Source organism: Eptatretus burgeri, chromosome 1 (assembly GCF_056783735.1).
Source record: "Eptatretus burgeri isolate ZD-2024b chromosome 1, Ebu_testis_v1, whole genome shotgun sequence".
NCBI classification, from domain to species: domain Eukaryota; kingdom Metazoa; phylum Chordata; class Myxini; order Myxiniformes; family Myxinidae; genus Eptatretus; species Eptatretus burgeri.
This window is the reverse complement of record NC_140961.1, coordinates 21798222-21810692: the sequence shown is the minus strand read 5'-3', so window position 1 is coordinate 21810692 and position 12471 is coordinate 21798222. Positions and strand designations below refer to the sequence as shown.

At 47.8% G+C, this 12471-nt stretch overlaps 1 protein-coding gene across 2 annotated transcripts in view; it reads right to left on the bottom strand.

The window, feature by feature from the left end:
- DDRGK1 (DDRGK domain containing 1) overlaps window positions 1–12471 on the bottom strand; it is a 43692-nt gene that overhangs the window by 21741 nt on the left and 9480 nt on the right. For both annotated transcript variants that reach the window (XM_085874603.1, XM_085874593.1), the window contains exon 4: window positions 1474–1575. In XM_085874603.1, coding sequence (XP_085730729.1) covers window positions 1474–1575 — 102 coding nt within the window. The remainder of the gene's footprint in view (window positions 1–1473; window positions 1576–12471) is intronic.

The window sequence follows — 12471 nt, the reverse complement described above, 5'->3', positions numbered from 1 at the left end:
CTATTTTCAGCTCCAGTCAGACGGTTGATCAGCTGGTGACAGCTGGGTGATGGCTATTTTTAGCCCCAGTCAGTTCCAGTCAGACGGTTGATGAGTTGGTGACAGGTCAGTTGGTGACAGCTGGGCGATGGCTATTTTCAGCTCCAGTCAGTTCCAGTCAGGCGGTTGGTGAGCTGGCGACAGTCGGTGATGGCCTTGCAGGCATGCAGTTCTGATCACTGGTGACAGCCTCACAGCTCCTTGCAGGTGTCTGTTGGTTGTGGCTCCTGATGGTGGATGACGCTTGGACCATTAATGCCGGTTCTGCTCGAGACCTGCTCTTGGCGTCCCTGGATCCTGGGGGTGACGACGTGATGTCGATTGGTGTTCAAGCTTGTTTGCGAGTGGGCAAGTGATTAATTCTTTATTTGCTTGAGATTATTTTGATTTGTTAGCTATTTTCACAAGGAAATGAAAAGTTCTTCTGTTTATTTATTTTTTCCTCATCAATAAATTCCTTGTTGAAGTTTCAACCTGTCCATGCTTGCCCTTTCCTTCCATTGATCCAGCATTGTCCGAACCTAGATAGACTGGGAGGTAATTACCAAACGAATTGACCCATCAGTCGGCATGTACCAGCGGTAAATGCTCGGCCGTCCTAATTAAGAACTCAAGATAAGATTGGTGCTTTGCCAAGGACACGCTCCCCGTTCAGGAAGCCACGTGACCTCTCGTGAAACGGTAAAATTAGACGGTGGACACTGGAACGGCGTTTGTAGTTGAAAGGCAGCCCACCGTATCACAAAGTTAATTGCGAGTGGTGGCCCCAAGTCCGGCTCTTCCGAGGAGAAACGGGGATTAACCCCCTCATAATACACTCGGTACCCGTGGCCGCAACTATATATATATATATATATATATATATATATATATATATATATATATATATATATATATATATATATATATATATATATATATATATATATATATATATATATACACTATCCTGCAAGAATAATGGAAGTGAAGGACAAAACTTAACCCCTCTTTACTCTCCATCTACCAAATTCTCTCTTGTCCGAAGTTTTTTTGGTAAAGATTGAGTGCATGATGTATACCATAAATTATTTCGTGTCAATGACGTATACATCATGGACATTGGACCACACACACACACACACACACACACACACACACACACACACACACACACACACACACACACACACACACACACACACACACACACACACACACACACACACACACACACACACACACACACACACACACACAATAAACAAATCATCTGAAACATCAAATGTCCTTATCCATCCTGTGATGAAACATACAAGCACCTACATGAGTCTTACATTTCTGTTGAAGCAGAGGTAACGAGAAAATGGAGACCTTTTATTATAAATCCTGTTCAGACTTTCATATTTGCAGAACAAAAGTTTGCAATTAAACTCAAAAACAAGGTAAGCTTACCTGTCTATCTTCCTCTCTCCGTTGCTTTTCCTCTAGCTGCGCGCGCTGTTGCTCGCGCTGCTGTTCCTGCCGGCGCTGCTCCTGTCGCTCCGCCTCCTCTGCCTGCAAAAACAATCATAAATTGCTTGTAGGACAGCTTACGGAATTGCAAAACTTACTGGGGCAAGACTTTTCAGGTGTCTATAACATTAAAAAAAGAGCTGTGTCTTAACGTGCATGCCTGCATCCATCCATCCATCCATCAACAATTGTCCTGCAGGGGATACCACAAATCAAGCAATAACAGTACCACCTACACAATCAGCAGCGTAGCATGCACATACGCACCATAAGCGCATACATGCACGCAGCGGTACACCATGTGGTGAATTTACATTAAAACAAAATCTCTTCCTCTTTCATCTTCTTCTTCACTTATAATAATGGTGAGTGATTAAATCCAGTTTCTCATATCGATTCGGTTCAGAAAACGCTCACTATATTCAATATTCCATTCAATTCATATAACAGTAATAGTATGCCCTATCAAACAGTATTTCTGATTAGACACTGCCTTTTAAAGCATCACAAAGCAGGACGCTCTACTTACAACAGGTGAGAAAAGGATACGAACATTAAATCAGCTGATATTTCAATTATAAATTTGCACAACTTTTTATCAATTAGATGCTAGGCAATCTGCAAAAAGTATGCTAAAAATGTAAACATGATTAGAACAGCAACAGATAATGATGGGGATCCCTTGTAGTGCACGCGCACGCACGCAGACCCAGGGTCGTGGACGAGAAGACCATGAGGGGGGGGGGGGAACCACCTTGGGTTCCCACCAGAATCTCTGGAATCGCAGGTCATCACACATGAATAACTTCATGACGCGGCGGGTCGCTAATCGACCGTGAACGCCAATCACTCAACCACGTGACTTAGGGTCCCCTATCTAATGAATATGGTTTACCTAATGGTCACGTGACCTAATTACCGGGGGACACACCCTCGGTACGCCTTGTTCAAACCGGATCACCTTACTGGATCAGACACAGCCGAGCGTAACTGCCCAAGGACGTACTGGCTAGAAAACAGATCATTGGGGGACAACGTCCCGGCTAAGCTAGGATACGGACCATGCTGGACCAATGAAGGAAAAGACGAAAACGAGCTGGGAACATTTCTATACAAGCATTCATTCACACTCAAGCGAGGAAAGGTATGTGTCACAGTGAATGTGATTTATTATTATGTGCAGCAGGGAGAGCAAGGAATTTTTGGGGTGTGACAAAAGGCAAGCAATTTACAAAAGCACACAGAGCAGACTTATCCCGCTATCACTTCTACGATCTCAACTTATGCTATGACACACACACACACACACACACACACACACACACACACACACACACACACACACACACACACACACACACACACACACACACACACACACACACACACACACACACACGATTTGATAGCCAGAAGGAAAGAGAGCAGATGAGGACTAACGGCCTTGCAATACATGGCACTGTCGACCAACCAATGCAACCCAGTGCGCTTTGTGGGAGGTAGGAGGTAGACATATTGGTGTCCACACCGCTAGAGGAATCTGTGATTGCGAATCAGTGGGACGCTCTTTTGTGTGTCCAAAGGGGACGAGATAGAGGGGTGGAATGAGAGAATGAAAGAACGAGAGAAAGAGAGGTTTGGTTGTGGGAGCCAGCTAACTGGAGAGGAGAGAAGGTGCATGAGGCAAAAGATCCCTAGCCTAATCGTGCATAGTTTTATGAGTGTATCGTGTACCTCCGTGGGACGCTCCGCATCAGCATTCCCACATCAAGAGTCGGCGCATTATCCCCTGCTTAGTCACTTTGCCAGGACTCGTGGCAACGTGCGCTCTGCACTGGTCCTCCGGAAGAAGAACGTCTGTCACACACCAACCACAAGTGAAGATCCAGCGACGGGCAGACAACGAGGAGCAGTGAAGAAGAGGGCGCAGAAGAGAGGCGAAGGAGAGGGCGACGCAGACAGGCGAATAAGAGAGCAGACGGCTCCACGATCCTCCTTTTATAAGTCGTGGGCGAAGGGTGGGGTGACGACCAGAAGAGACATGAATCCCGCTTCTCCATTGGGCCACAGCAATCTAAGCCACGCCCTGCCAGGCTCCTGGGGCCGGAAGCAGTCTCATTCGCACATCCGGCGTGACAGCCCACACCGAACTCCCGGATTGCTCTTCACACGATTCCTTCCCCCCCACCTCGCCGCCCGTCTAGCTAGGTTCTGGTGACTGGACGAGGGTCGTATCAATCCCGCGTGCCCACCCGGGGCACCCCGGCGAGATGCGGTTGTCCCTGCATCACGTGGTCCGAGTACCCTGAGCCGTGCAACACGCCTCTGTTTAGTGGCAAATGGTATCGATACATAGGTACGAGGAGGCACGGGAATATTTTTCCCATGTGCGGGAGGTGTTGGTGGTCGAGGTGGTGAGTGAGGTGAGATGTCGTTGGAAATTGGCACGCAGATTTGAATGAAAGGGCACGCCATGCAGCATTTTTGTTCTTATGGCGATTCTCTCATGGGAGGATGTGTGGGGTGTTTGTTGTTCACATCGTGTGCGTTTGCTTGCTTGCTTTGATTTGAACCATGGCTAAAAGGAAAGGGTTGGAATAGAATAGAAGATAGAGAAAAATTAGACTTAGCTAAAAGACCCATGCAACGCACTTCGTCCCGTTAACCTATTATATGTGAGGGGAAGGTCTGACTGCACGAAGACTAACAAAATAACTGCCTGGGGATCACTGTATGCTGGGTGACATTGCCTTTGAGGCATGTGGTTTTGCAGAACAGCAAAATGTATGTATGTATATACATATAACAACATCTGTGTGTCGGTGTGCTGGTTCAAGGTGTTTCATAGCAGCAGTTAGCTTATGGAGACACCATCAAATCACCTCTGGCAGTCCCTTGGTCAGGAAACATTGAAAATTCAGATGAAATCAAACAAAAAGACAGATCCAAGAGAGGCTCGTGTACAATTACAACTAGGAGCAATACCTCTTTGGGCACCAAGAAAGTATAAAATAATTCCTGTAAACAAAATAAATAAATGTAAAGGAACATGTTCGCTCGTTCAGAATCCCATGGCATTCACTGATCATAAGAAAGCCCCTTTCTGTTCCAAAAAACAAACAAACACTTCAAACATCTCATTAATTGCTAATGCAGCAGTTTAGTGCATTTTAATAGCTGCAGGAAAAATAAATAAATAAAATAAAATGTGCATACACACTGTATACTAGCAGATACCCGTCTACGACGGGTATGGGGGGGCAGGACGGATCACAATACTCGGTTACGGTGGTCTCTTTGGATGTTTTGCACCTCATTCAACAGCTCAGTTCATATTGGTCGCGTGTCTGGGTGCCCATGGTAGCGTTTGAGACCGGTCGCTTCAGATTGTTGGCCTTGACACATCGTGCCGGATGAGTAACATGAACAATTTGAGATATTCATCGTTTCTACATTACCTCCCTCAACAGATTAACAACATGGCAGGATAAAAGTCGTAAATGCTGAGTTGAACAAACGTCCTGAACTCATGGACTTGGTTAAGTAAAGCACGTCGTCTGTGACCCGGCCGTCGGTTTGCCGCCGAACGCTGCCGATTGTGACGTCATCGATTCCCTCTTTGAAAATTCGATCTATACTCGATTTTTTGAATCCGCTATCACCTGCGTAAATACATGGAACACATAATGTGAAGATTTCGGAAGTATGAAGACAGTTCACCCTCGACAAGTGCATAAACGCGGTGAACTGTGGAGGGAATATTACAAGAGGATCAAGCCGGTAGGCTCTCTTCATCCGAGAATGTATGGTCCACCGAAGGTTCACAAGCAGAATGTTCCAGTAAGACCAATTCTGTCCATGGCTGGCTCTGCCCAGCATCAGCTGGCGAAATGGCTGGGAGAGTTACTGCAACCAGCGCTCGAGTCGGTCTCCAGGTTCGTCATCAAAGATTCTTTCACTTTAACTGATGCCATAAGGGAGACGTGTCCTCCTGGTTTGGAGAATGTAATGTGTTCCTTTGACATTGATAGCCTGTTTACAAATGTCCCTTTGACAGATGCGCACATTTGCTGTATCACATGGAACTTGAGCATCCGCCAATTTCTGAATCTGTCTTCATCGAATTGATGAACATGGCTGCAAGAGATGCCGAGTTTAGCTTCAATAACATTATGTTCGCTCAAAATGATGGGGTGGCCATGGGCTCTCCTTTGGGCCCAAAGTTAGCAAACATCTTTGTTGGCAATCAAGAACTGCACAAGTTGACCAAGTTGCACGTATCTCAACCCCCCCATCTTATACTACAGATATGTGGATGACATATTTTGCCTGTTTGAATCTCGTGAAGTCTGTGACCGCTTCTTGAATGAATTGAAGTCTCTTCATCCTGCCCTCAAGTTCACAACAGAATTGGAATGCACTAATTGCTTACCCTTTCTGGACGTCCTCGTAGAGAGATCCGCATCATCGTTTACTACGTCCATCGATAGAAAGCCAACTTTCACCGGCCAGTATACTCGTTGGGACTCTAAGTTCAACGTGATACATGATTGCTTTGATCAGTGTACTCGTGAGTCGAGCAAAGAGGATATGTTCAAATTCCAAGCTTCAAACGGAGATGGACAAGATTGCCGGCATCCTCAGTGAGAATGGATATCCCGAGTATATCATCAGGAGGTTTATGCACAAATTCCTCACTGCCTAAGATGAACGGAAGATGGGACCTGAAAAGTTCCCGGTCTCCATCAAGATTCCTTGGAAAGGGAAAATGTCGCAAAGGTATGAGGAACAAATCAAAAGATGCGTCTCAAACACGTATCTGGCTGTTCGTCCAAGAGTGATCTTCACGTCATGATGTCCGATTCCTGCAGTTAAGAAAGATGTTCTGCCTGCCTCAAAACTTAGCAATACTATTGATGAGTTTAAGTGCCGATGTGATGCTCGGTATGTAGGCAGAACTACCCAGACTCCGACTGACAGAATCAAACAGCACGTCCCTTTGTCCATCAGGAAAAACACGATTGGTCCCAGGTCCCAGCATCAATCCCAACATCGTGTGCATCTGCTATTGGACAGCATTCGATTGAGAATGCAAACTGTGCTGAACAATATAATGTGGATGCATTCAATATATTGAGTAGAGGACGAAGTATAACGCATCTCCGATACTAGAAGGGACATTTGTCTATTCCACGGACCCCATGTTATGTCGGCAAAAAGAGTTTGTCCACTCGCTTTGCTTATTTGTGCATAGAAGAAGAGGAACACGAACTCGTCTCATTATCACGGCAGGTTATGAAGAAGATTTGACAACAGCCTCAGCGGCTCCGCCTAAGACTCTGCAACCTCCAATTGGAGAGCTGAACACTGAACAGGCTCCTCCTACCTCGACCATCAGGAGGTGATGATGGATGACGCATCAGAAGAGAACCTTTGTAAGGGCTGCAGGAGATGGTTGCCTGGATCACGTTCTCGTGCAGTCTTGTGACTGTGCACCGGGTGCCATTGGTGGTTTTCGGTGGCTCCAGGGACCTTAGTACCATGATGGAGGAGCCGACCTTCAGTTTAAGTAGGTGTGGTGGCATGCCTGTCAGCCCGAGGGAGTTGAGGAACTCCACAGGGTAGGTCACGGCTTCCTCATCGCTCATGGCACTGTCCACCGAATTGTACTGTTTGTCTTCTCCGGGAAACTCATTCATGAACCAAGTGTTGAGGTGGTTGACATTGGTGTTAAGTGGAGAGACGATGGCCCGTTTTGCTAACCACTCCGGCCTGTTGTAGTTGGCTGCCAAGTTTGGGTAAACCTCCGCCTTGAGTTCTTCCAGTCTGACAACACACTTTCCAAGTGTAGGTGGTATGTTGATGGTGTCAGGCTCAGCAGCGAGAGGGAGTCGACCTTCTCCAATGTCCAGAAGCAGGTGTGCAAAGTCAGCAGCTGCAGTGTTGTTACTAACTGAGCTTCATGATTTTGACATGGGTCCACAGGTGGGATTGCTCGAGGGTGACGTTGACAATGTTTGCCCTTGTCCCATTTCTCACTACCGGCAGGATTTGCCTGAAGTCGCCACAAAGGAGAGTGGGGATGCCACCCATTGGTCTGTTGATATCTTGAAGAGTGCGGTCAATCGCCTCGTATACCGATTTGTGGGTCATGGGCGCTTCGTCTATGATAATGGCTGATGTGTCCTTCAGGACTTTAGACATGGCTGAGCTGCGGGTGATTTTGCACGATGGCTGGTCCATCCTGTGCATATTGAGCGGCACCTTAAAAGTACTGGGTATTGTTCGGTCACCTTGGAGGAGAGTGGCGGCTATTCCGCTCGAGGCTGTTGCCAGCACAATCTCGCCTTGGGACCTGATTTTAGCAAGGATGAGATTGATCAGATACATTTTGCCCATGCCACCTGGGGCATCCAAGAACATGATGTTGCCTTGGTGGCTGATATTAGGGTTATCGATCTGTTGCATAATCTCGAGGAACGTGGTGTAGACCGTGCGCTGATCGTCTGTAAGATTGGTTTGGCGGTTTTCTGCCTGCGCCACCATGTCTTCTAGGTCATAGCTCACTTCTCTCTGGTATTCTTGGGAAAGCCTCTGGTTCGTGTCATGCTGTGGTGCAGGGAGGCCGCAGACTTGCAGAGGTTGGCCACCAATCAGAGCGACCTTGTCTTTGAGACAGCAGATGGCTTGGTTGTAAATGTCGTCATTGCAGTCTGCGTCTGCATTGTTCACGCGGCGCCTGTGTTGGTAGAGGAAGTCCTCTGAGAGGTGATCGCGGAACTGTGTCCATAGGTCAATTGGATTGCTTGTGACACAGGCTGTGATGATGATCGCCAAGAGACTTTGCATGTTTGCTGGAGAATGGTTGACTGTGGCCTCCTCCATGCCCAGGCACATGTGCTGGTCATCTTCAAGAAGTCCTCTCATATGGCAGGCCTCTCGGAATGTATCGCAGACGTGGTTGTTGACTGTCCTCAGATTCTCAAAGGATGTCAGACCGGTCACTTCATTGAGGAGCATTCGCAGGAATTAGCATTCTCCTGCCCTTGGACCGACGGTGTAGATGCAGCCGATTGCTGGAGCCCGCCAGATCTCATTTCATGCGTCGTTTCGGTCTAACGGGACACCACTCTTGCGCCGTATCCATTTCTTTGTGTTTCGGTTCCAAGTGTAGTACTCAGGGCCATCAGCATATTTGAGAGTTTTGGCAAATATATCATTGTTGCATTGTTCAAAGATTGCAGTAAGGGTGGTGGCTGGGGGTGGCCCTTGAGCTATGTTCATTGCGTTGGCTTCGGTGAATATTACTCTTTGTCCATTCTGGAGGTGCACGGCCAAGCCAACCACTGGTGGAAAGTGGTTATGCTTTGGGTGCTCCAGAATGCGCCAGGCTGCCTCACAACTGCCCACGTACCTCGCATTTTGGAACAGGGTGATCTCGTCAACCACTCTCGGCTGGTCGGTCTTTTGCTCATTGTCGTGATGTGTTCGCTGCAGCTCAAAAAGTGCCTGGTCTGTTCCCTTCGTGACATACTTGAGTACATACTTGATGGAGTTTATGCTGCTGCAGAGTTCCACGTTGATGTGGCAATTACATTCCCGCAGTAGGAGTGGGTTGTACGGGATGACCCACTGGTTGGTAACCTCTTGATTGATGCATTTGCTTCGCTGTAGCATCTTGATGTTGCCTGTGTGTCTGCCATCTTTCAGCTTGTGGCGTCGGTACTTGGGATAGCTGTCTATGCCTTGTTCTGTGCACTGAAGGAATGTCTTGGGAAAATGTTTGGTGCACTGCCGGTCCACCATACAGGGCGAGTTCATGTTGATTGCTCCGCAGGGGCCGTGGATCATGTGGGACAGCACCAATTTGTGAAGCTGTGGGTCTTTGTCCTTGTCGGGATCTCAGCCGCAATGACCAAGTCCATCTCTTCTGGACTGATTTTGTACTGTGGGTCTTGCCAGGTGAGGATGTGGGCGTGTGGTAGGCCTCGCTTCTGGTACTCGATGCTGTACAGTCAAGCGCACACCTTGCCAAAGGCAGCCTCCTTCACAATCAGTTCCATCAGCTTCTTGTGCTTTCGGTGGAACACCCATGTCACCATGTCTGGTCTGTCCTGTGCTTGTTTACCCGGCAGGAGGTTGTCCGCGATTTCTGGCCACTGCGGGTTACATGTCATGGTGATGAAGTCAGCCTGGCTCATCCTTCAGACATAAGTCACTCTGTCTCTCATGCATGTAGCGTGGACCGCCAGTGTAGGTGGCCGGAAGTACGTACTACTCTTTGGCCGACTCGCCGAGGGTCGCCACCAATAGCCAGGATGGAGTCTCTTGGGGTGATGTAGCTGTCTGCTTTGAGAGCCTTTTGTTCACGGTGCAAGAACTGGTCTCTCAGTCTCAATCTTCCAGTAGGCATCCACCAGGTATTGTTGGAAGAGGCGCACACCTTGCAGTAGGTAGTTGCCATCCCTTACTTTGATGTGACAGCTGTAGAATTGCTGTTGAGTTACCTTGCGTCCCTTCCTGCTGGCGATGTAGATATGGTAACCATCTGTGCCGTAAGGGAAGAGGAGTGGATACTGTTGTGGGTCATAGGCTGCGTGGAGCTCAGAGATCCTCTTGAGGGCGCCGTCCTTCAGGCAAATGACGATGTCACGATTTTCCGTTGGTTCATTGTCCATGAGGATGGCCACCTCAGTTCATGCTGACCCTGGGGCCTCTTGTCCTCTCTGATCACGATCTTCCATTCTTCAGTATTGTCCTCTTCTATGATGTATTTGGCGGTCTTGAGCTGTTGGACGTAGTGGTTGTTGTCTTGGAACCACTCAGTCAAGTTCCTGAGAAGCTGTTGATTTAGGCGCCTGTTCTGGCCCCAGATTTCAGTCTGCTGTGCGAAGCTGTCGAGGAAATACACCTGGAGGAAATTGGGCTGGCCTTCCTGTGGCGGTAAGAGGTTGCCCATGCGGTGAAACACCTGGCCTTGAATCTTGAAGCTTGGGTTCCATCCCTGCACAGAGGCATCCTTGTGGCCGAAGCTGAAGCTGGTCATTGAGAAGCAGCCATTGTACTCGCGGATATTGGACAAGAAGGTCTTGCTCATGGGGTCTTCTCCTGAAAAGAGCTCTTGAAGGATTTGAGGGAGTGGAGGGAATGGCTGCAGGATAACATTGACTCCTGAGCAGCAAATGCCAGGCCTTTCTGCCTTGAATTTTTTTTGCACCACAGTGGCAGCAGAGCTTGTCCATTGGCCCAATGAATGTTTGCTTTAACATGGAGATCATTTGGGTCACAAGTCGGTGCTAGCCTATTGGTAGCATCGCGCGCTCTTTGTCGAGTGGTTGGAATACGCTGATCTTCAAGACGGCGAGCGTTCGTTTCAGCAGACTCGGTTGCTCGGGTAGACGCAGTCCGTGCACGCTGATCTTCAAGACGGCGAGCTTTGCTTTCCGGAGACTCGGCTGCTCGGGTAGATTCATTGCGTTTTTTTATTTTGGAGAAGACGCAGTGTTTTTAAATCTTCTGTCTCTGTCATTCGGGCCCTCTTCTTGGCATCGGCTGCAGCAGAATTACGTCCGAATCGTTCTTTACGGGGCATGTTTGCTTACGAACGAACGAACGAACGGATCCAGGGGAATCCAGGGAGCAATTACAACCAGCAGCCGCCGTGTTTCTTCGAGTAGGGCGGTCTTTCGGCATCTGAAGGGAATTGGGTAGAAGAAAGCTGTCATTTTTTTTTAACCAAATAAACTGTATTGAGTGTATCGTTCAAAGATATGATATACATTAGTACCAGTTACACGACAGTGGACTACGGTCACGTGTCATGGTGAAAACACCCATGGAAAAATGTGAAAATACTAGATACGATTTACAGCAGCATCAATTACACGACTGTGGACTGAATGGCCACTGGTGGAAACACTTTGGGAAAAGTTGATGTAAATATGCGACGGTGTGCTCTTGGGCAGTTATCCTTCGAACGTGCCCATTTGTAAATCCACGACCAATGAAGTACAGCTTATCTCTCCAAGTGTTCATCTCAAGCGTAATAAACGTCTCCAGGTTTTGGAGTCTGACAACTGCATCACTTGTGTCCTTGTGAGATGCAGCTGTTGGTCAGTCCATGGTTAACGATGAAAATTTAAGTCGGCAACTGCTGGTGAGTAGTGTCAGTTTTCATGCGTGCGTCATGAAGTATCTGTTCTGGAGTCGGATTTGCGGCAGATCGAGAGGAAATTGTGGGTGGAATCGGGAGTGCCATATTGTATATTCAAACCACTTACTTTCCAGACACGTTGGACACGTTGTATATTCGGCGCAGACAACACAAAAATTACTTGTATTCATTGCAGACCACCACCACTGTTACTTTCGTTTCGTGTCATGACGCTGTCACTTTCACTTTCGTTTCCTTAGTTGTGAGCACAGGTTCCAGGTTGCCGGCACGTGTGTCTCTGTCTGTCTCTCTCTCTCTCTCTGTCTGTCTGTCTGTCTCTCTCACCACTGGGGGTAAGGTTGGATTTATAATTTACCTCGGCAGTCTGTGGGCGCTACACATGATGAGCTTGAGCCCCCTGAGCCTCCTGGATCTGCCACCGCCCTGTCCTATAACCTTTCGCGCATCATGCTGGTTTTGAAAATACATGGTTTGTAGGGTCTAGCTTGCAAACTGTGGGCGTTAGAGGGGATATACAAACTTCACTGCTTTACACACACACACACACACACACACACACACACACACACACACACACACACACACACACACACACACACACACACACACACACACACACACACACACACACACACACACACACACACACGGTTTTACGTTATGAATACACAAAGGACCTTGGATGCAGCAGTCCATTTGGCCATTCATCCTCATGCTGCACCCACATTCAAATTTATCCGGACGTTTAACGTCGACAACCTAAA